Consider the following 25,000-nt stretch of genomic DNA (forward strand, 5'->3'; position numbering starts at 1 on the left):
CCTCCCTCTCTCCCTCCCGCTTTCCCTCCCTCTTTCTCTCCCTCCCTCTTTCCCTCCCTCTTTCTCTCCCTCCCTCTTTCCCTCCCTCTTTCTCTCCCTCCCTCTTTCCCTCCCTCTTTCTCTCCCTCCCTCTTTCACTCCCTCTTTCACTCCCTCTTTCTCTCCCTCCCTCTTTCCCTCCCTCTTTCTCTCCCTCCCTCTTTCCCTCCCTCTTTCTCTCCCTCCCTCTTTCCCTCTCTCCCTCTCTCCCTCTCTCCCTCTCTACCTCTCTCCCTCTCTCGCCCCCTGCTGGCTGTTGGTGAGTGGAGTGTCATGGCGGCTGTGTGTTTTTGGTGAGCTGTGATCTGCCCTGTTTTTTCGCCTTTCTATCCCCTTTCGCATCGTTTTTCACCTCCCTTCCTTTGTTTCCTTCTATGCATCGTTATTTGTGCTCCCACCCTCCCCCTCTTCCCTCCCCTCTTCGTTAGACCTCGCGCTCCAGCCTTCCCTGGAGCCGTCGTCACCCCACCCCACCAGCCCATCTATTCTTGTTATTTCACGGTTTGGCCTTCGGTTCATCTCTTCCCCTCCCCATCCCCATCCCCCAGTTTTCTCCTCGCATACATTTTTACCTTTTCCCTGAGATATAGAGAGAGCCCACAGCTTCGTGTGGATAGCTTTTAGTTGGCGGCCCATCCCGGCCCTTCAACTGATCGTTTTTTTTTTCCTCACTGTAGCTGTGTTTATTTCCTTTGGAAACCTGTCTCGGCTCGTATTTAATCACTGCACGAGAGCAATCTCCCCTCCTCCCCCTTCTTAAACATGACTTCTTATTCCCGTTATTCGGCATTTGAAGCATTAACAAGAAAACATGGAATCGTCTGCATCCCGCCCGACGACGTCAGCGTCGAGCATCTCATTATCGCTACGGGAAACATGGTCGGTTCTGACAAAGTTCGTGCAGCCTCACGAATGAACAAACGTGTGGTTATCTTCGTTCCTGAGACAGAACTGGTTCACGAAATCGTATCGACTGGACTATCAACAGATGACGGACATTTCGTGCTCGTCTCCCCTCTCGACACACCGGCTGTGAAGGTCATCATCTCGAACTCTCCTCCTTTCCTGAAGAATCAGACGCTGATCTCCGAATTATCTCGTTATGGTACTGTGGTTTCTCAGATCACCGTGTTACCTTTACGTTGCCAGGACGGTCGGACGAAGCATGTGATGTCTTTTCAGAGATAAGCTCATGTGGTGCTTCCTCCCTCGAACGCTGAAAGAACCTTGAACATTGTTTTAAAACTCAAAATTGATAATCATGATTACCAAGTCAACGTAACCACTGACACCCTGAAATGTTTCAAATGTGGGAATTTCGGACACTTGAAACGATCTTGCCCAAAGTCAACCTCGTCAAACGATGAAGGAAACCTCGTCAACAAGAATATGTCTTCTTCTTCTTCTTCTTCTTCTTCCTAGACTGTGAAGGAAGCGAATACCATGCCCGGTAATAAGGCCCAATCCTCCCAGGCCTCTCAGCCCGATAGTCTAAACAGCAAAACGAATGTTTGGGATGGTTTCACCGTCGTTTCATCAAGAAAGAGAACGACTTTACCTGATGGTCGTTTAATCCAGAAGAAGGGAGCATTTACAAACGAGGAATCTGTCGGTAATGTTCCTGCAGTTGTGACTGACGTCACTCTACAATGTTTACCCGGAATGGACCTGGAATGGACCCGGACCCCGGTACCTACGGCGAACAAGTTTACCCTACTTGCCGGTGAGGACAGAGACGTCTCCCTTACAGAGACCACTTTACCTGTTATTGCAGTAAATGAAACTGCTTCACTCGTTAAAAACTCTCCTCTTGGAAAGTCCATTGACGGTGATACTGGACCACGAGTGATGATCCTGCTGTCACCTTGGTAAATGTTAACCCTGAATCCTTGTCAGCAGGAAATAGCGAAATGAATGTTAACCCTGTTACTGCTCCCATCTCATCACGTGGTGAAGCTGGAAACACAGGAAACGTTAAAATGGATGCTTTATGAGAGACCCCCAAAGTACTGTATACCCCCTCGCCATTGGAGGTCGATAACACTGTTACGGTCGAGGGAAGCGATATCGCTACATCCACTGATGGTGTTTCCGTTTCATCAACTCCCCCGATTATTTCCGTTACTTCACCAGGAGATGTTCTCACAATTGAAGAGCACATAGACGTGGTAACCAGGACAGATCTGTGTATCAATACTGATGACAGTATCGATATGCAGGACAATACAAGCTTATCGGAAACTAAAACCGACTCTGACGAATCTGACCTGGAGGAAGAAAACAGGAACAGTCAGGTGGAAACTGTGGAGAAGCTCACCAGTCAAAGTCCTACGCCCCCTGAACAAATAAGACTCTTCTTACAAAATACATATCGGAAATGCAATATAAACCTGATGGAATACTTTCCAGATATACCGTCCTTCCTTGACTGTGCTCTGGCTATCGTACGTAAGCCTGACTTATTCGGTTTCCACCAGACACACCGTCACCGCTTAAAAAAAAACTGATTGCCAAGGCGAAAAGGGATCCGAATCAATTATCCCACTTCTGATCTTATTCTTAGAAACCCTTATTTTCCTCATGGTCAGTTTCAAGATTGGAACGATAAATGTTAATGGTGGTGGGAGTCCGCTCCGCAAGATCCAAATTAAACAGTTGGTAGAGGTCAACGGTCTCGACATAGCTTTGTTACAAGAGACCCATGCCATCCGATCTGTTCAGGCTCAGTGGCGACTATTTATGGACAAGGAATATTTCTTCAGTAACAATTCCACGTCGAAGGCAGGCATCATGTTTGTCTTAGGGAAACATTTCCATCCATCCTGCCTTAAATATATGAGTATTATTGATGGACACCTTGCCTCCGTGACCTTCTCTATCGATCAGGTCAAGTTCACAATTCTCAATGTGTATGCTCCAAGCAAGAATGACAAGCGGATCTCCTTTTTTGCCGAACTGAGAAAATTCCTGCAAACACTGGATTTGCAGACTTGTCTAATTATTGGTGGTGATTTTAACTGTACTGTTAATGCTTCATGTTACCGGAACTGGCCGGAACCCCAACCATGTACCGCAAAACTTTTTGCTAACATCATTGCGAAATATAATCTTCATGATATTTGGTACATACAGCACCCTTCTGATCGGTCTTATACATGGTGTCTTTGTTTAAACAACCACATCTCACTCACGATGCTTGATGGCATCTATGTAAATTCTCATTTATTACATGGAGCTTATAAATCCGATATCGTGCCTTCTGGTTTCTCCGACCATTCCCGAGCTCGAGTCTTTATTCAATTCTCTAAACCATGTCCAGGGAGCTCTCATTGGGAATTCAATAACAGTTCACTAGAAAACCTCAACTTCATTCAGGCCTTTGAATCCTTCTGGACGGCTCTCCGAGAACAGAAGCTAAGCTGTTCCGTTAACCCGTTGATATGGTGGGATTTAGTAAAAACCCAAATTAAAGGTTTCTGTCAACAGTATCGTTCTTTCTCAACAAGGGCTGACCATGAAGTTAAGAAAATATTACAGTTAGAGATTTTACATCTCCAACGAGTCATCGGACAAAATAATAGGAACATACAAAAAACCTTAACTGAGAAACAGTCCTTATTAAAGGAGATAACCGAGAGGAATGCACGTGGTGCCTTAGTTCGGATGAGGGCGCGACACCTGAATGAGGCAGACGTACCAACCAAGTACTTCTTTTCCTTAGAGAAACGTCTTCCCAGTAAACAGCTTTCTCAGCTGCGATTATCAGATTCATCCATTACCTTTACACAATCAGAAATCAAACTTTTCGTGAAGGAATACTTTTCGAAAATATATTCAATGGAACAAATAAATCCTGACAGTGTCGCCTCGATCTCCGTAGGCCTGCCAGTGTTGTGTGAAGATGGGCGTTCCCAACTGGAAAGACCCATTACTTTGGATGAACTTGGCACTGCCCAGCACGGCCTTGCCATTGGGAAAGCACCTGGTTTGGATGGACTTGCAACCAAATTTTACAAGAAGTTTTGGCACTTATTGGGTCCAGAACTCATTAACACCTTGAACGTAAGCTGCCAGCATGGAGAGCTACCTCGGAGTTGCCGACAAGCTCTTCTTACCCTCATCCCAAAAAAGGGAGACATGCGGAGTATTGAAAATTGGCGTCCTATCTCCCTGTTATGTACGGACTATAAGATATTTTCAAAAGCCCTGGCATCGCGACTTACTCCTTATTTATCCTCGTTGAAAGAAGACCAATGTTACTGTGTCCCAAAACGTTCCATCTATGACAACATCTTCCTTGTGAGAGACATCATTGAACTGTGCAAGGAAAACCCAAAAGATTTAGGACTTCTTCTCCTTGATGAGGAGAAAGCCTTTGACCGTGTCGACCATCGGTACCTTTTCGAAGTACTTGAGCGGTTTGGACTTGGTTCAACCTTCATCTCTTATATTAAAATACTATACAATAATATTTATAGCGTGCTTAAGATAAACAATGAACTTGTTGCACCTTTGTCTATTAACAAGGGAATTAGACAAGGTTGCCCTCTTTCCGGGTTGCTTTATGTTCTCTCCATTGAACCCTTACTGGTCTCTTTGCACTGTAGACTAACAGGGGTTAGTTTGTCCCAGCTTGAACGGCCCATCAAGGTACTGGCATATGCCGATGACGTGTGTGTATTCGTACAAGATATCAATGACGTTAACATCGTTCGTTATTGTTTGTCCTTATTTGAAAAGGCTTCTTCAGCCAACGTAAATTCGAACAAAACGAGCGCCCTTTGGCTCGGTCCGTTGTGCTACTTGGCGCCAAGACTTCCTGCTCCACTGTCATGGGCCAATGATGGTGTGAAATACCTTGGAGTGTTCTTAGGTAATAATACCACAGTAGCAAAAAATTGGGCTGGTCTGCTTTAGTTTGTTGACAGTAAACTGCAAAAATGAAAGGTCTGATCACACAAATGGCATATCGTGGAAGGGTCTTGGTCATCAACACACTGGTGGCCTCTACCTTATGGCACAGGTTCTTCGTGCTGCATCCTCCAGCGGTGTTGCTTCAACAGCTCCAGAAGTGCTTCGTGTCTTTTTTCTGGGACGGAAAACACTGGCTGTGACCTGGGGTCCTCAGTTTACCACTGACCGATGGAGGACAAGGCCTGGTCGACATAAAAAGCCGGCTAATGGCCTTTCGACTCTCGGTTGCTTTTCGCATGCTATACATGCGACCCTCTCCACCATGGGTCAACGTCGCTCATCACCTTTTGCAACAGGCTGGGAGGCTAGGCGATGACCACTCTCTTTTCCTGATGGACCTTTCCAAAATCGACACATCCCCCCTCTCTGGTTTCTATCAGAGCATACTAAATGCATGGCAAGCTCTGACAATAACAAGAGCTACACATTTTTACACGAAACAGATGTTTCTGGAAGAAACTTTGTTCTACAACTCCCTTTTCCATGATATGCCTGCTGATAGATGTTTTATTCAACGCTTCACCGACAAGGGCGTTAAATCTGTCGCAGATCTTCTCAGCCCAAACGGCAGCTGGATCGGAGCTGATGCATTGGCAAGCCTGGTCGGTGTGCGATCCTCTCGAATCGTGGCATGCATATTATGTAGTGTGCTTTGGTCATACAGCTCGCACCTGCTTGGGAGCAGGACCAGCAAAGCAATGAACAAAATGCGCATTGAATACCTTCTCTCTCTACCTTTCGTGAACTCGTATGTGTTTTTTCTCTTGCCAACCCTCTTCCTTGTCCCCCTTTTAATGGAGGCTTCAATGGCCTTCCCAAACAAAAAGACCTTTATTTGGGTTGTGTAAAATTTGTTTCGCAACGGCAAATAACACAGCAGAAGGTTCGATGGAGAGACCTCTTACCTTGTTCTCCCCCTTATTTTCCGAACTGGAAAGGTTTTTTATCACCCTCCTTTACCACCACGACATGGTGACCTCCAATGAAGACTAGTACACTGGATCCTTCCTTCTAATCACTTGTTACACCGTTTTTCAAATCTGCTTGTAGATGAATGTCCCTTTTGTAAGAAATCTGAAAACCTTTTTCACATCAATGTTGAATGCCAACGGTTGGCACCTTTATTTATTTTACTTCGGAATTGTTTTGTGAGGTTTCGTTTGATTTTTAACACTTGTGTGTTCATCTACGGATTGGATATCCCACACAAAAATTCCAATGCTGTGTTTGCCAATTTCCTGCTTACTCAGGCAAACATGGCAGTATATCAGTCAAGGAAAAGAAAACTTGATGGTATTGGAGTAAATGATGAAGATGCTTTGTTTTTGTTCCAAAAACTTGTAATAAGTTGTGTTAAATTGGATTTTGCTTTCTTTTCGGTAACTGGAAGATTACCACAGTTTGAATCAAAATGGTGCATAAAATAAGTTATTTGCAAAGTCCAAGAAGAATGTTTATCCTTTTGTGAAATGTTCTGTATATAATCCACCTGATTCATCCTTTCCTTTCTTCAGAAATTGTTTCTTGGTTTTCTTTCTTTCTCTGAAATGAAAATGTAACTCCCATTTGGGGGCTTTCTTTTCTATTTTTATAATAAAAAGATACAAAAGTCTCTCTCTCTCTCTCTCTCTCTCTCTCTCTCTCAATCTCTCTCTCAATCTCTCTCTCTCAATCTCTCTCAATCTCTCTCTCTCTCTCTCAATCTCTCTCTCTCTCTCTCTCTCTCTCTCTCTCTCTCTGTCTCTCTCTCTGTCTCTCTCTCTGTCTCTCTCTCTGTCTCTCTCTCTGTCTCTGTCTCTGTCTCTGTCTCTGTCTCTGTCTCTGTCTCTGTCTCTGTCTCTATCTCTATCTCTATCTCTATCTCTATCTCTATCTCTATCTCTATCTCTATCTCTATCTCTATCTCTATCTCTGTCTCTGTCTCTATCTCTATCTCTATCTCTATCTCTATCTCTATCTCTATCTCTATCTCTATCTCTATCTCTATCTCTATCTCTATCTCTATCTCTATCTCTATCTCTATCTCTATCTCTATCTCTATCTCTATCTCTATCTCTATGTCTGTCTGTCTGTCTGTCTGTCTGTCTGTCTGTCTGTCTGTCTGTCTGTCTGTCTGTCCCTCTCTCTCGCCCTCTCGCCCTCTCTCGCCCTCTCGCCCTCTCTCTCTCTCTCGCCCTCTCTCTCGCCCTCTCTCTCTCTCTCTCGCCCTCTCTCTCTCTCTCTCGCCCTCTCTCTCTCTCTCTCTCGCCTCTCTCTCTCTCTCTCGCCTCTCTCTCTCTCCTCTCTCTCTCTCTCTCTCGCCTCTCTCTCTCTCTCGCCCTCTCTCTCTCTCTCGCCCTCTCTCTCTCTCTCTCGCCTCTCTCTCTCTCTCTCGACTCTCTCTCTCTCCGCTCTCTCTCTCTCTCGCGCCTCTCTCAGTCTCTCGCCCTCTCTCTCTCTCTCGCCCTCTCTCCCTCTCGCCCTCCCTCTCGCCCTCCCTCTCGCCCTCCCTCTCTCGCCCTCCCTCTCGCCCGCTCTCTCTCGCCCTCTCTCTCTCTCGCCATCTCTCTCTCTCGCCCTCTCTCTCTCTCGCCATCTCTCTCTCTCGCCCTCTCTCTCTCGCCATCTCTCTCTCTCGCCCTCTCTCTCTCTCGCCCTCTCTCTCTCTCGCCATCTCTCTCTCTCGCCCTCTCTCTCTCTCGCCCTCTCTCTCTCTCGCCCTCTCTCTCTCTCGCCCTCTCTCTCTCGCCCTCTCTCTCTCGCCCTCTCTCTCTCGCCCTCTCTCTCTCTCGCCCTCTCTCTCTCGCCCTCTCTCTCTCTCTCGCCCTCTCTCTCTCGCCCGCGCTCTCTCGCTCGCCCTCTCTCTCTCTCGCCCTCTCTCTCTCTCGCCCTCTCTCTCTCGCCCTCTCTCTCTCTCGCCCTCTCTCTCTCTCTCGCCCTCTCTCTCTCTCGCCCTCTCTCTCTCTCGCCCTCTCTCTCTCTCTCGCCTCTCTCTCTCTCGCCCTCTCTCTCTCTCGCCCTCTCTCTCTCGCCCTCTCTCTCTCTCGCCCTCTCTCTCTCTCGCCCTCTCTCTCTCTCGATCTCTCTCGATCTCTCTCGCCCTCGCTCTCTCTCGCCCTCGCTCTCTCTCTCTCGCCCTCGCTCTCTCTCTCTCGACCTCGCCCTCGACCTTGCTCTCTCTCGCCCTCGATCTCTCTCTCTCGCCCTCGATCTCTCTCTCTCGCCCTCGCTCTCTCTCGCCCTCGCTCTCTCTCGCCCTCGCTCTCTCTCGCCCTCGCTCTCTCTCGCCCTCGCTCTCTCTCGCCCTCGCTCTCTCTCGCCCTCTCTCTCTCTCGCCCTCTCTCTCTCTCGCCCTCGATCTCTCTCTCTCGCCCTCGATCTCTCTCTCTCGCCCTCGCTCTCTCTCGCCCTCGCTCTCTCTCGCCCTCGCTCTCTCTCGCCCTCGCTCTCTCTCGCCCTCGCTCTCTCTCGCCCTCGCTCTCTCTCGCCCTCGCTCTCTCTCGCCCTCTCTCTCTCTCTCGCCCTCTCTCTCTCGCCCTCTCTCTCTCTCGCCCTCCCTCGCCCTCCCTCGCCCTCTCTCTCGCCCTCTCTCCCTCGCCCTCTCTCTCGCCCTCTCTCCCTCGCCCTCTCTCTCTCGCCCTCTCTCTCTCGCCCTCTCTCTCTCGCCCTCTCTCTCTCGCCCTCTCTCTCTCGCCCTCTCTCTCTCGCCCTCTCTCTCTCGCCCTCTCTCTCGCCCTCCCTCTCGCCCTCCCTCTCGCCCTCCCTCTCGCCCTCCCTCTCGCCCTCTCGCCCTCTCGCCCTCTCTCTCGCCCTCTCGCCCTCTCGCCCTCTCTCTCGCCCTCTCGCCCTCTCTCTCGCCCTCTCGCCCTCTCGCCCTCTCTCTCGCCCTCTCGCCCTCTCGCCCTCTCTCTCGCCCTCTCGCCCTCTCGCCCTCTCGCCCTCGCTCTCTCGCCCTCGCTCTCTCGCCCTCGCTCTCTCGCCCTCGCTCTCTCGCCCTCGCTCTCTCGCCCTCGCTCTCTCGCCCTCGCTCTCTCGCCCTCGCTCTCTCGCCCTCGCTCTCTCGCCCTCGCTCTCTCGCCCTCGCTCTCTCGCCCTCTCTCTCTCGCCCTCTCTCTCTCGCCCTCTCTCTCTCGCCCTCTCTCTCGCCCTCCCTCTCGCCCTCCCTCTCGCCCTCCCTCTCGCCCTCCCTCTCGCCCTCCCTCTCGCCCTCCCTCTCGCCCTCCCTCTCGCCCTCCCTCTCGCCCTCTCGCCCTCTCTCTCGCCCTCTCGCCCCCTCGCCCTCTCTCTCCCCCTCTCGCCCTCTCGCCCTCTCTCTCGCCCTCTCCCCCTCTCTCTCGCCCTCTCGCCCTCTCGCCCTCTCTCTCGCCCTCTCTCTCGCCCTCTCGCCCTCTCGCCCTCTCGCCCTCTCTCTCGCCCTCTCGCCCTCTCGCCCTCTCGCCCTCTCGCCCTCTCGCCCTCTCTCTCGCCCTGTCGCCCTCTCGCCCTCTCTCTCGCCCTCTCGCCCTCTCGCCCTCTCTCTCGCCCTCTCGCCCTCTCGCCCTCCCTCTCGCCCTCTCGCCCTCTCGCCCTCCCTCTCTCCCTCTCGCCCTCCCTCTCGCCCTCCCTCTCGCCCTCTCTCTCGCCCTCTCGCCCTCTCTCTCTCTGTCTCCTCTCTCCTCTCTCCTCTCTCCTCTCTCATGTCATTGTATGCAGTTCTGTGCTCTGCTTGGAACACAGGCATCATCCCAACTGACTGGAAGAGGGGCCTTGTTGTGCTACTCTGGAGAGTGAAGTGTGATCACCAGGACTGCAACAAATACTGAGGGGTGACGCTGGTCTCAGTGCCGGAAAGGTCATTACTCGGATAATTATTGATAGGGTTGGCAACCATATTGCTTGAGCACCATCTCCCAGAGCAGTCAGGCTTTCCACAAACGAGGTCAACGATTGACCATATTCTTGCTCTTCGGCTCCTCACCTAATGCAGATTAGAGTTTCGGCATGGGCTGCTTGCAGATTATGTTGATCTCTGCAAAGCGTTCGATTCAGTGAATCGGGATGCCCTCTGGAGGATTCTTGGTCTTTGTGGGGTGCCACCAAAACTAATCAATCTTATGTCTGACCTATACTCTGGTACTGAGAGTGCTGTGAGATGTAGTGATACCATCTCCTACTTATTTCCAGTTGTTACTCAAGTTTGTCAGGGGTGTGTACTTTTCAGCTTTCAGTGTACTCCCACACTTTTCAGCATTTGTGTGAACTGGATTCTGGGGAGGATGTCAGAGAGGTCAAGCTGCAGTGCATCATTTGTGAATGTCAAGATCTCTGACCTTGACTTCACAGATGATGCAGTCATCTTTGCGGAGGCTTTAGATATCCTTTTGGGGGCCCTCGAAGTGCTAAATGAGGGGTCGGAGCTGCTGGGATTATGGGTTTCCTGGGTCAATACTAAGATCCAGGCTTTCAGTGAAATCTTGGATGCTGCTATCTTGGCTGTATGTGTTTGTGGCGAGGATGTTGAGGTCACGGAGAGATTCACTTACCTTGGCAGTGATATTCATATCTCTGCTGGCTGTGAGTCAAAGGTCAATTGACGTTCGGGTCGGGCCTGGGGAGTCATGGATTCACTGGATAATGGGGTGTGGCGCTGCTGTTACCTGTGCAGGAGGACGAAAGTCTAAGTCTTCCCATTCTTGGTGCTTCCAGTCTTGCTCTACGGATGTGAAACTTAGACTCTGACCAGGGATCTGAGACGGTGACTAAATTCCTTTATGCCAGGTCACTTCGGAGAATCCCTGGCTATCGCTGGTCAGACTTTGTGTCCAACGAGCCGTTGCTGAGAGAGACTCAAATGAGACCTGTTACCTGCATAGTCCGTGAGCATCAGCTGCAGCTGTATGGAGATGTGGCTCATTTTCCTGATGCTGATCTTGCTCACCAGATTCTCTCAGTGAGGGAGCCTCATGAGCGGAGGAGACAATGGGCTGACCATATGCCTCGTGGTTGCAGCAGGGTGATCAGCATCTTAAGAAGGTGGGGATGGACCAGGCATCTGCCTGGGGGGATGGCCAGACAGAATCCCCCTGGAGTACCGGCAGAAAGTGGACACAGCGAAGCACTGCTCCTGTGCATGCTCCCATTCCTGCCCTGACCTGACTCATCACTTTTAGGAAGGTGATGCCCACCTCTCCCTCCCTCGAATGTGCATACAATTGTACTTTTGAAGCATTCCGTAGCCTGAGAGCTTGGGATAAATGGTTTTGCTCAAATGTGTCTTTTTCAAAAGTTTAGGTAAGTGCAGTTCATTATTAAAGGGAATTATAATTGCTTCCTCACCTGGACAAGCATCCTTTTGATTTTCAATCCTGGCAACTTCTTTTTGAAAGCTGATATTTATTTGTCATTGATACTTGTTTGAACATTTTTGTGACATTTAAAAATTATATCATAATACCTCCAATCTGATAGAGTTGCTCTTTTTGGCATATTACCATCTGATCACTTGATTTTGAATGTTGTTCGGATGCCAGGTTAAAAATCACAGACATGTTAATTTGTCTATTGTCCACTAATCTTCTTGTAAGTTATGGTCATGTAAACTTCTCTTCTAATGACCTGGTCCTTGTTTAGTTGGTGGTAAAACCAGGAGCCTTTCGAGGCTAAAATTGTTTCCATATAGTTTTGGGTTGGTGTGGTGGGAGGAAGGTGAGAATTCATCGGAGGAAGAAGAAAACTTTTTAATTGCATTCCTATGGTTACTGGACATGTAAGTTTGAGAAGTGTGTCTGTTTTCCATGCACGACTCAACTGTTCAATAGAATGAGTTGAAAACTGGGGGTTATACTCTGGGTGTGCATGGGAAAGCTTTAGGAGTTAAAAAAAAAATTGTCACAGTTCCTGGGGTTCAGGTTTGGGGATCATACAAATTCTCGTTAGGTAAATGTGTATCATAATATAGTACATCACCCCTTTGATATTCCAAGTAATCCAGTCCGTCATTCTCAGGGAAATTAACCTGTCCATTGGGACAATTTCTTCACTGGAAATATATACCACTGAAGTGTTGTTGCACCCCTCCGCCCCCCCCCCCTTTCCTTCCAAACCAAACAAAAGAGTTACATTGTCGTTGTAGGAGGATTTGACATCTTTTCTGCCTCTTTTCTTTCTAGGACAACACTATTTGCGGAGTACCTGACTGTGAAAATCCGCTCTCGGTGCCTCATAAACTTCGGGGTGAGATGAATTGTTCCGCCCCCCCCCTCCCTCAATCCCTCATCCAAGGAAGAATATTCTCCACTTGAAAATTTAGTAAGGTGCTTCCATTTTATGTTGCTTCAACAGCTCTTTAATGTCCATGCCTGATCTTGTCATTCCATAAGCTGGGAGGCAGGGTGGAGTGGGGTGTGAGGGAGTAATGGTGTGTCGCATATATTTGTGTGTTTATTTGTAGCATCCTGATCTGAAATTGACACATTACTTGGCTTCCTATGCTTGACAGTAGAACCTGTATTTAACTCTATTTTGTGTGTTTTGACCTGCTGGTTGAAGCTGTCAAGCCAAAAGCAATGCTGGTGAAGTCGAATGTTAATGTAAACTTGTGTAAATCCAGGAAACCATTCCACTAAACCTTTTGGGTGGTGGACCATGGTAATGCCTTGTTGCATATTCATTTTTTATAGAACCCCAAGTAGATGTCTCTGACATTGTTCCTCTGTTCTCTCTCTCCTATGTGCATCATCGGTGCAGGTGACTTGGTCCATTGGTATGCTGACCATGATTGGCGTGGCTGTGTTTATCCTTCCCATCATGACCTGGAAGTGGTTCATCTTCATTTGCTCCTTTCCAGTTTTCATCATTTTCTTCATTGCCTTCGTAAGACTCAACATGGTCATTTTAAAAAATAAGTATTTGTTAGCTCATTATAACTTGTGAAATTGAGATTTTGTCATTCTGCTTTGTTTTGAATGGGAATCGTTTCCAAATATAGCAGCCACAGTGGCAGTGTATTAAAGATCCTCCATGAGTCTGGGATGTCATATGTTGGCGTTGGGATTATTACCCCGGAAAAATCACACCAAAGACTTTAAATGAGGTACATCCTGCCTCATTGCTTTGTGTTCAGCATTTATGGGAGAGCCATATATACTGTATGTATGTATATATATATATATATATATATATATATATATATATATATATATATATATATGTATATATATGTATATGTTAGGAGAACCAAGATGTTGTAGTTTTGTATTTTTAATCAATTTTCTGAAATTTGTAGAATTTGTTTTTCATTTGGAAGTTGTGGGTTTCAATGTGTAAATATAGGTGGGAAAAAGTCTGATTTAATGCAATTTAATTCCAGGCTACAAGGCAACAAAAGGTGAAAATTTTGAATGGGGGTGTAAACTTTTTATCGGCACTGTATACCTTAACATGGCATGCGTTTTCAACGTGGGAATAGGAATTCCAATGGTTTTTTTTTTTTTTGTCGTGAATTGGCCGAGTCAATTCGGGAGATCATGACGATAATTTTGGTGCATCGCATTCCAAATCAGAATGCTCTCGGAGAACACCACGAAAAACATTCCCCCCACATACAAACATACACACACTTCCCTCACCTGCTTATTGAAGTCTAAAATGGTATTGAGGGACTTGTGGGTCTTTTGGGTCCTCTGGGTCTTTGAGATCCTCTGGGCCTTTTGGGTCTTCAAACTTTTGGATCTTCTGGATCCTCGGGAACTTTTGGTTCTTTGGGGTCATCTGGGTCTTTTGGATATTTGGGCTCTTTTGGGACCTTGGGGTCTTTTAGGTCTTTTTGGTTCTCAGGGTCTTAAAGGGTCTTCAAATGTCGAAGGGGTCTCAGCAGTCTAAAGAGTTAAAAGGTACATTCCAATGGTGCATACTTTATAGACGTGCATAATTCATAGACACAAAAAGTATGCCTCAAAAAAAAAAAAATACATATATATATATATATATATATATATATATATATATATATATATATATATATATATATATATATATATATATATATATATATATATATATATATATAAATATATATATATATATATATATATATATATATATATATATATATATATATATATATATATATATATATATATATATATATATATATATATATATATATATATATATATATATATATATATATATATATATATATATATATATATATATATATATATATATATATATATATATATATATATATATATATATATATATATATATATATATATATATATATATATATATATATATATATATATATATATATATATATATATATATATATATATATATATATATATATATATATATATATATATATATATATATATATATATATATATATATATATATATATATATATATATATATATATATATATATATATATATATATATATATATATATATATATATATATATATATATATATATATATATATATACATATATATATATATACATATATATATATATATATATATATATATATATATATATATATATATATATATATATATATATATATATATATATATATATATATATATATATATATATATATATATATATATATATATATATATATATATATATATATATATATATATACATATATATATATATATATATATATATATATATATATATATATATATATATATATATATATATATATATATATATATATATATATATATATATATATATATATATATATATATATACATATATATATATATCCAAGATGACCCGTGAACCCATTGGGTTCCCATTGTGACAGCGGTTGATAAAAAATTCATTTAAAGAAAAAAAAACAAGATAGCTCCAGCGAACTATACCGCTGAGGATGTTTGCATTGACCAAATTCTCCTGAAGAGTCCTTGACTGAATCGGGAATTAATTTTTTAATTATTTTTTCGTTGCCTGATTTGAACGAAACTTGATACTGTACACCGCAGGAGAATGGTGAGTAATGGTGAGTAAGGTGGCCCTAAAAGTTTTGCGCTATCATATACCGTTTTGGCTGTATTTCGGGAACATACATAAATACATACATAAATACATACATATATACATATATACATACATACACATATACAAGATGAGAGTTTTTGGAATATATATATATATATATATATATATATATATATATATATATATATATATATATATATATATATATATATATATATATATCCTGGTGTTGGCGCAGTGGTTAGGGCAGCGGCTTGGGAGCAAAAGGTCCTGAGTTCAAGCCCTGTTGGGCCACTGAATTAATACACCAGGGGGTTGACTCAGCCTGTCATCCTTCCGAGGTCGGCAAAGTGAGTACCAGTGTACTGGGCCAGTGTATACCCCGGTTAAAATAGGTGTACCATATCCCTGTGTCGTAAGAGGCGACCAGGGTAGCGTCAGGAAGGGCATCCGGCGTAAAACATGTGCCAAATCACTATGCGGATCATACGGATGATCCGCTGTGGCGACCCCTAACGGGAGCACCTGAAAGAATAAGAAGATGTATATATGTATATATATATATATATATATATATATATATATATATATATATATATATATATATATATATATATATATATATGTCACACACACACACACACACCTACACACCTACACACACACACACACACACACACCTCATACATTTATAGTAGATTTGTACCACATCTGTATGTGCTATCCACACACCTCTTCTTTTTCAGCAACTGCCAACTATTAATATATTGCAGCACTATTTAAAGTTTATTTATATTTTGTCATGAAAGGAGAGCACACAAAATGTTTTCAAGCAAAATTCCTTCATTTGCAGCAACAAAAAAAGTACCTCTTCGCTTGCAGAAATTGCTGACTTTATTACCTTACAATATTACAGCAAGTATTGGTATATTTCCCTCTGCCATCGAAGGTGGATGGAGGTTATGTTTTCACCCCGTCTGTCTGTCTGGTTGTTACTTGCAAATATCAAAGATTTTTCAAGTATATTGGTTGGTCTTGTGTGTTGTTCTGGTTGTCTGTATTTCAATTGCCTGGAGGTCACAATTTTCAACCGATCTTCACTACACTTCATCACATGGTAGAGTTTGTCATATTGAAGAAGCCGATTGTTTTTGAGGTCAAAAGGTCAACATAAGCCAAAGGTCAACAACTTAGGTGGAATTTCTAAAATCCTCAATTTCATTCGATTGACTTGAAATTTGTAGAGGACTTGCATATTTGGTCATTGAATTCCACCACCAATTATTTATAAGGTCAAATTTGTTATATGGATTTTGCAAGTATCGTGCTATGTACGACATCTTTCTTGTTTGTTTGTGAACAGGATCTCAAAAAATTGGGGACGGATTCAGACGAAACTTGGTGGATGAGTTGGTTAGGTGATAAGTACAAGCTGAATAAATTGTAGTTCAGGTCCGAATCCAGATTCAGCCTATCAGTGGCATACAAAACACAACCTAATCAGCTTAGCGGAGGCATGCATTCTACTGAGTGCCCTTCTCGTTATATTAACATTTTGTCATGAAAGCAGATCACACAAAATGGTGAAAAAAATAGAACTGCACATGTAATTGTCAAAAAAACAGCAACCCCTGTGGACTGTATCGTCATGGCTTGCAAAAGTAGGTTATGGAGCACTGCTTTGCGCTCAATGAAGTTGCACTTTCTGCACATTCCTTAATTGGATTTGCTATATATACTAGATATCCCTTATTGTCGGGTTTTCCGTGTGTGTGTGTGTGTGTGTGTGTGTGTGTGTGTGTGTGTGTGTGTGTGTGTGTGTGTGTGTGTGTGTGTGTGTGTGTGTGTGTGTGTGTGTGTGTGTGTGTGTGTGTGTGTGTCTCCGTCCTCCATAACTCCAAAACCATGAAACCTAGTGGGTTGAAACTTTACACACATACCAAGAAAACTCCAAGGTAGTGCATGAATGAAAACTGGGTGTTTGTTAATTATCTTCAAAAGGGGTATTTAATAACCCAGCCTTACTTAATTAACTTTTAGCAATGTGTCATCCTTGGTCAGCCCTGTTAGCTGGATTCTGGGGTCTTAATTCACCATTTTGTTTGGCCGATTCAAACATGCCTCGATTTGGAAACACAATCTACTCTCAAGGACTAATTAAAGTATGTAATGAAAATATTTTATCCGATTTGAAAATAAGATCCCGTGGACTAAATAAGTGTCGGAATCTGGAGTGAAATCTGAAAATTTCAACAAATTAGCGATTTTCATAACCAAGTGTAGGTTTTTAAAGCAAATCATTCATTTTAATTTTTCTACTGTTCAGACAATTATATTGAGTAAAGAAAAGACAAGCCGGTAGGCGACGAGGGATCCGCTCGGATCGAAGTGCTGGATACGATGCTTTTCATTCTGACCGATCCACCGACAAATATTCATTGCCAAGACGTATTGGTTCACACACAATTGTTCCTCTGCCTGGCAAGATTTTTCCTATTGCGTATTTTGCCAACTGGCACTCCTCATAAAAAATGATGGTAAATAGACACCCTATTTTTGAAGGACTATCATTTGAAAAATAATCGGTTTACTGGTTTGTGCTGTGGAGCCTCGCGTTGCAGACACACACACACACACACACACACACACACACACACACACACACACACACACACACACACACACACACATTTATTAGTACAGACATAATTGTTCACATCAATTTCCTCATGTCTGCTTGGTGTGCCAGAGCCACATTCCAGCAAATACTGCAGATGTAGTGCTAATGATACAGATTACCTCAGTCAAATAATTTGGATTTGGTAAAAGTACACAATGACTTTTACATTTCTTTCTGGACCAAATGGGCCAAAAGAAGCAAGATGGGCCAATGGCCAAAGCATTGGAACATTTAGCATTCACATATGGTATTAGCCTCACAATCAGGATTTGAAATCCTAGCCATATGTCAATCAATCTTTTTTTTTTAACTTCTCATTCATCCATTATCGAATACAGTTCTTGGATTCCATCTAAAGTAAATTGTCCCCTAATTCAATGTTTGTTCATGCAATACAGGTAGAAGCTTAGAGTTTTGTATAGAAATGAATAACCCAAAAGTCTGCTTTTAGTTGCACCCCCACCCCCTCTCCACTGTGGCATTTCACCACTAACCCCAGCTGCTACAATGCCAGCTTTCAAGCAATTACAGTATGACTCACCTGGGATTCAAACCCGGATGAGTTCACCTTTGTTGACAAGGCACGTGTTCATATTTATTTCTGGTGAGTAAACAGTGTGGAATGATCCATAGTAATAAATGCCAGTCAGTCAGTGTATGTGTCCTCCAAAACCATGAAACATAGCAGCCGCAAAAACTTTGCATGCATACGAAGGGAACTCCAAGAGAGTGCATGAATGACAAGAAAAAGAGCAATCAGGGATTACAGACCCTTGCCAAGACTTATTTTAAGTGGTGGATTTTTATCGGTTTGGTAGTAAATCCAATATGGCTGCCAAACCATGTGACCTACGATATCATGTGTGTGAACCTTTTGTTCCTCATGGACAGTTGGTCGTAGGTGTAAAGTTTCACCTTGATTTGCTCAGCCACTTCAAACAAGATTTTTGAAGGTTTTTTTTATTTATTTTATTTTATTTAATATGGCTGCCAAATCACGTGACCGATGACGACATGAATTTTTTTCTGTGGACCATTTTATCCCGAGATGACCCTGAAAAAATTTTCATACTGATCGGATGTGGCATTCTACATATGCAATTATGACGTCATAACGAAGGCAACTATGATGTCCTAAAAAAAAATCACTCATTCCCCACGAGAAGTACTTGCTACGTGCTGAGTCAATTTTTTTCCCTGGTGCGGTTTCAGAGATGCAGGGGTCCAAAGTTTTGCGGTTTTTCCAATATGGTTGCCACGCCACGTGATCTATGACATCAGAATTATCATTAAAATATTCTCCATGAGTAGTCGCACCAATGGTGAAAAATCCGTCTCAATCCAACAGAGAAAAACACGAAAGTTCTGTACAGACAAACAGAATTGCAAGGTGACACCATGCATCATGCACTGATGTCACACGATACTTGCAAAATCCATTCAACAAATTTGACCTCAAAAATAATTGCTGGTTGAATTCAATGACCAAATCTGCAACTCCTCTTCAAATTTCAAGTCAATCAAATGAAAATTGACAATTTTAGAAATTCGGCCTATGTTGTCTTTTTTTTCCACTAACTTCCCTTCGTCTTTGTTGACCTCGAAAATAATTGGTGTTTATATTCATTGACCTGAAATATAAATCCTCTTCAAATTTCAAGTCAGTGAGATGAAAATTGAGGACTTTAGAAATACCTTCTTAGTTGTTGACCTTTTGGTCCATGTTGACCTCAAAAATAATTGGCTGTTTGTATTCATTGACCTGAAATATAAATCCTCTTCAAATTTCAAGTCAGTGAGATGAAAATTGAGTTCTTTAGAAATACTTTCTTAGTTGTTGACCTTTTGGTCCATGTTGACCTCAAAAATAATTGGCTGTTTGTATTCATTGACCTGAAATATAAATCCTCTTCAAATTTCAAGTCAATGAAATGGAAATTGAGGATTTTAGAAATCTCACCTAAGTTGTTGACCTTTTGACCTTTCAACCTCAAACAATAGGTTTCATCCTTTTTGACAAACTCTACCATGTGGTGAAATTTTGTGAAGATTGGTTTATAATTGTGACCTGTAGGCGACAAACAGACAGAATAACAAAATCGACTGACCAATATACTTGAAAAGTCTTCGATTTTGCAAGTAACAAATGGACCAAAAAGCAATACCCTCTCCTTCAGTGATGGCAATCATGAAAAATAATTGTGTGCTTGTGTGTGTTTGTTTTGTTATCTCTATTTGTGGGTTTCAGGAGGCGGAATGAACTCAGAGTTATCCCAGGACTCAAAGTGTCCATCTCCGCTTGGGTAAATGATCATGGTTCATGGACCAAGCTGTTAAATTTTTGTTGTTCTCAGAGTTGTGTGTTTGTTCATTCATTTGGTCATCTGCACTACCCCACGCTCCGGTACGCAGTTCACTCTGCACGCACTGTAACTCTGCGAAACTCAACAAAAATACATCATATTCTCCTTTATAATAACTGGTCAATGGATCAAAGTTCAAAGTGTGGACCCCACGTTGTCATGTGGTGCCACGTTGTTATCTGGTGTTTGTTTGTTTTTTGAAAACAAGTTCACATAGTCTCCCCTTTTTGTGTGATCTGCTTTCACTTGGGATATTATTTCATTTCATTACCAGCTTGGAGTGATGTTATCTTCCAAATAAAAGTGAATGGGATGTTCGTTTGTTTATGACGCCACTCCTCTGTGCTTCCAAGGTTAATCGTGACAAAACTTTATAGGATCACTTTTTTTTTACCACAATACACCTTGCTTTTGCAGGGGTTTTAAGCAGTTATTTTCTCACAATTCATAACTTATAAACACGCAAGCTACCACCTGTTGCATGGAAGGCGTGGGAGTCCAGAGGGATGGGATGATGGAGGGGAAGGGGTGGGAGGAGGGGCTCAGCATTGCCCTTGTTGCCTTGGGGCTACATGCAATCGTATGGGTTGCATGGCCATAACACCACCTCTGCTCATATCAACGAAAATACACTCCCTCCCTATTGAGTGCAGCCTGTAGCTGCTGGTTGCATCATTGGTTGGGACGCACCTTTTGCCGCTGATGCAGTGTCCCCCTTACCAGTACACTGGTACTCATTTTGCCGACCTCGGAAGGATGACAAGCTGAGTCAACCTCCTGGTGTGTATTAATTCAGCAGCCAACGGGGATTGAACTCAGCACCCTAGGATCCCAAGCCGCCATCCAAACCACCAAGCCAACACCAGGCTACAACGAAAATACACTAACAAATGGGAGAACGATAAAAGAGCAGTGAGATGTAAAGAAGAGTTGGAGAGACTGTGAATAGACAAAGAAGGCACATTGGAATGGCTAAGAAGGGGTCAGCTCAACAGATGGAATTATAAATACTAGTGCGGGCCCGTAGGTGTGTGCCCGTAGGTGCGTGCCAGTATGTGCAGCTTTGTTGCTTCGCTCTCGTAAACGACGACTGGATTGGGGCATTGTTTCAATTAGATCGGACCAACCGTATCATAAATGGCCATTACTTGGGAAACACCTGGGAAACATACTCAGGTCCCCAGCATCAACTGTGACGTCATATCAAACGAAGAGGAAGAAGAATTGTGATGCCCCTCTCTCTCCCCCTCTCTTGCCCCCCCCTCTCACCACCTCCTCTCTCCCCCTCCTCTCTCCCCCTCCTCTCTCCCCTCCTCTCTCGCACCTCTCTCTCGTCCCCACTCTCTCGCACCTCTCTCTCGCACCTCTCTCTCGTCCCCACTCTCTCGCACCTCTCTCTCGCCCCCACTCTCTCGCACCTCTCTCTCGTCACCTCTCTCTCGTCACCTCTCTCTCGTCCCCACTCTCTCGTCCCCACTCTCTCGTCCCCCCTCTCTCGTCCCCCCTCTCTCGTCCCCACTCTCTCGTCCCCACTCTCTCGTCCCCACCCTCTCGTCCCCACTCTCTCGTCCCCACTCTCTCGTCCCCACTCTCTCGTCCCCACTCTCTCGTCCCCACTCTCTCGTCCCCACTCTCTCGTCCCCACTCTCTCGTCCCCACTCTCTCGTACCCACTCTCTCGTACCCACTCTCTCGTACCCACTCTCTCGTCCCCACTCTCTCGTCCCCACTCTCTCGTCCCCACTCTCTCGTCCCCACTCTCTCGTCCCCACTCTCTCGTCCCCACTCTCACCCCCTCTCCCTCGTCCCCACTCTCACCCCCTCTCCCATCCCCCTCTCTTGCCCCCTCCTCTCTCTCACCCTCTCTTGAATTGTGATGCCCCTCTCTCCCTCCCCTCTCTCCCTCCCTCTCTCGCCCCCTCTCTCGCCCCCTCTCTCGCCCCCTCTCTTGCCCCCCTCTCTTGCCCCCTCTCTTGCCCCCTCTCTTCCCCCCTCTCTCGCCCCCTCTCTCGCCCCCTCTCTCGCCCCTCTCTCGCCCCCTCTCTCGCCCCCCTCTCTCGCCCCCTCTCTCGCCCCCTCTCTCGCCCCCCTCTCTCGCCCCCCTTCTCTCGCCCCCTCTCTCGCCCCCTCTCTCGCCCCCTCTCTCGCCCCCTCTCTCGCCCCCCTCCCTCGCCCCCTCCCTCGCCCCCTCCCGCGCCTCCTCCCTCGCCTCCTCCCTCGCCCCCTCCCTCGCCCCCTCTCTCGCCCCCTCTCTCGCCCCCTCTCTCTCGCCCCCTCTCTCTCGCCCCCTCTCTCTCGCCCCTCTCTCTCGCCCCTCTCTCTCACCCCCTCTCTCACCCCCCTCTCTCGCCCCCTCCCTCCCCCTCCCTCCCCCTCCCTCTCTCTCGCTCCTCTCCACCTCTCTCCCCCCTCCTCTCTCGCCCCTCTCTCTGTAAATGTATTCGCAAATGTCTACCAAGCACAACAATTATTTAAACATTGGGAAAAAACAGCTTTCAAACCCTTGGGAAACAGTTGTTTCCCTTGGGAAAATTCAAACCTTTGTATTAATTAATAATTTGAACAATTAATTTGAACCTTGGAAAAAAACAGCTTTCAAACCTTGGCAAACACTTGGGAAACAGCTGAAACGGATGAAGAACGATATCAAACCTTGAAAAGGCACATACTCAGGTCCCTAGAAATATACCTGGCAAGTTTCAATTAGATCGGACCAGTGGTCCGATCTAAATATAAAAAAATTAAAAATAATAATAATAAATAAATAAACATTAATTGACGTCATGGCACCGTGTCATGTCATTGGTTGACAGATAAATGGCCATAACTTGGGAACCGCTCGTCCGATTGACATCAAACCTTGAAAAGGCACATCCGCGGGGCCCTGGCAATATTCCTGGCACGTTTCAATCAGATCGGACCGGTGATCGTCGAGAAACAGCAGTCACAGACAGACAGACAGACAGACAGACAGACAGACAGACAGACACACAGACCCACAGAGATTGCTGGAATTATAGATAGATACCTTTGCGAGTTAAAAATAATCCTTTAGTTGTGAAATTAAGTGCATTCACAATTTTTTACCACTAGCTCAATTCAAGTGCAGCATGAGCACCTTGAGCAACTTGAGCAAAGAAAGAAAGAAAGAAAGATACAGTATATCTTATAATTGCAAAAATACTCGCAGAAATATTTGACATTTTGAAGATTTGTTGTGGAAAGAACTTGATTCTCATCAAGCTTGATGGGGTTTATATCACTTTCTTAGATTCAGTAAGGCCATAAGTATTGTTGCATGGTGCACAGTTTAGCATGCAAACAAAAGTCTCGTGAATCTCATCAGATTGTATGAATTCTTGATAATTAATGGCTACATTTTTGAAACGAAAAGGCTCAATTTGTTTAGCCAAGTAAAATTTTGGCTTCTTTCTTTTTTCTTCTATGCCATGCCTGTTTTACAACTTACATTTATGAGCATGCAAACCTCCCAGGAACATCTGTTTTATGACAATCTATATGTACTTCAAGAAACACATTCGGTCTGCAGATTAGTAAAGAGATGAGCAAATGTATTTTCAGTGGCTTCCGGAGAGCACCCGCTATGATATGATCTGTGGCCAAACTGAGAAAGCTCTTGCAACTTTGAAACAGATTTCGCGTTTCAATGGAGTACCTCTCCCTGCAGGTACCCTGATGGCCAGCACCAAACAGGTACAATTGTCACCTACCAAAACTTACTGTGCCACGTTGCTGGTTTAATAAATTTGGAACTTGAGACCTGTGGGACCCGGTAATTGTTTAAACTCCAAAATGTTCACTGTGCTTTCTAGGAGAGCCTGGGAAGAATGCGAGACCTTCTGGTTGAAAAACAAAGACGAACCACTTTTCTGCTCTGGTTCATCTGGTAAGTTTTGGTTGGCCTGCTTGGCACTCCTGTTGGAGCACATAGCTCATGATGCTAAGATCCCAAATTGAAATCCTATTCACTGTATATTTTCCATTGTCTCCTAAGGTCCTTGTAATGAGTGTGAAAGAAAGTACACTGATGTTACATGAGACATGTTTGTGCTTGATTCAGCCAAGTGGAAACAGGCAAAGTGAGATGACATTGGCCAGGACTGCTTGGTTAGCATTTATAAATCCAGGGGCAAAACTTATTAGGTCTTCGGACTCATGTCATACATTCATTGACTGTCACATTGCAGCACGGATGATATGCTGCTTGATTCTGACGGCTCGTGCAAGGGTGTTTGAACCTTGTTTCAAATATATCAAGGCAATGGAAATGTTAAATGGTCTGAACCACTTGATCCAACAGCAGCATGGATGCAAGGATATCTGGGTAATTAGCAGGATGATATCTGGTTGAGACATTGCACAGCTTGACACAATGGCAGCTAAAGCCTTCAAGATCATTGGAATCTCCTGGGATGAAGCTGAGCCTTTCGGCCTGTCACTTTGATATCATAGACAGGTTGGTGGTCTGTCTTCTTTTGACTCCTTTCTGTTCTTACACCCTATGCTCTTCCCATACTTTGTCTCTCCCCCCCCCCCCCATGTCTCTGCATGGTGCATGTGGTCCATCAGCAACCCTCTTATGGAGAAACTCCCAAAATCCAGAATCCCTGCTCAGTGCTCACCCACTCATTCATTCCTTGTTTTTTCCCCACCTATGAGTCAACTTCTACACTCTTCTATCTCATTCCTTCCCTCTAGGTCTTCAAGACAGCAGCTGTTCACCAACATCTCAGATACTCACCCATCCAAAACCATGATCTTTTTACCACTGCTAAACCCCCTCCCCATCCAAGCTGATCTCTTTCCAAATTTCCAGTTTTTCCTTCCTTCAAGTATATCCATCTTGTCCACCCCATATATCATCTCCTATCCCTCATTCCTCTCCCTTTATTTTGTTCCTTTGCTCTGCTGTTGGTGTGTTTCCCCCTTCTTTCTGTTGCT

The 25,000-nt window shown here is 44.4% G+C and overlaps 1 protein-coding gene across 5 annotated transcripts in view; it reads left to right on the forward strand.

Moving 5' to 3' along the window:
• Positions 1 to 25,000, forward strand: part of LOC147028870 (synaptic vesicle 2-related protein-like) — a 297,753-nt gene that overhangs the window by 35,867 nt on the left and 236,886 nt on the right. For all 5 annotated transcript variants that reach the window (XM_085879658.1, XM_085879653.1, XM_085879655.1 and 2 more), the window contains exons 7-10: positions 12,141 to 12,204; positions 12,718 to 12,843; positions 23,621 to 23,752; positions 23,872 to 23,945. In XM_085879658.1, coding sequence (XP_085735784.1) covers positions 12,141 to 12,204; positions 12,718 to 12,843; positions 23,621 to 23,752; positions 23,872 to 23,945 — 396 coding nt within the window. The remainder of the gene's footprint in view (positions 1 to 12,140; positions 12,205 to 12,717; positions 12,844 to 23,620; positions 23,753 to 23,871; positions 23,946 to 25,000) is intronic.

The sequence above is a fragment of the Eptatretus burgeri genome, chromosome 4 (genome assembly GCF_056783735.1).
Source record: "Eptatretus burgeri isolate ZD-2024b chromosome 4, Ebu_testis_v1, whole genome shotgun sequence".
NCBI classification, from domain to species: Eukaryota; Metazoa; Chordata; class Myxini; order Myxiniformes; family Myxinidae; genus Eptatretus; species Eptatretus burgeri.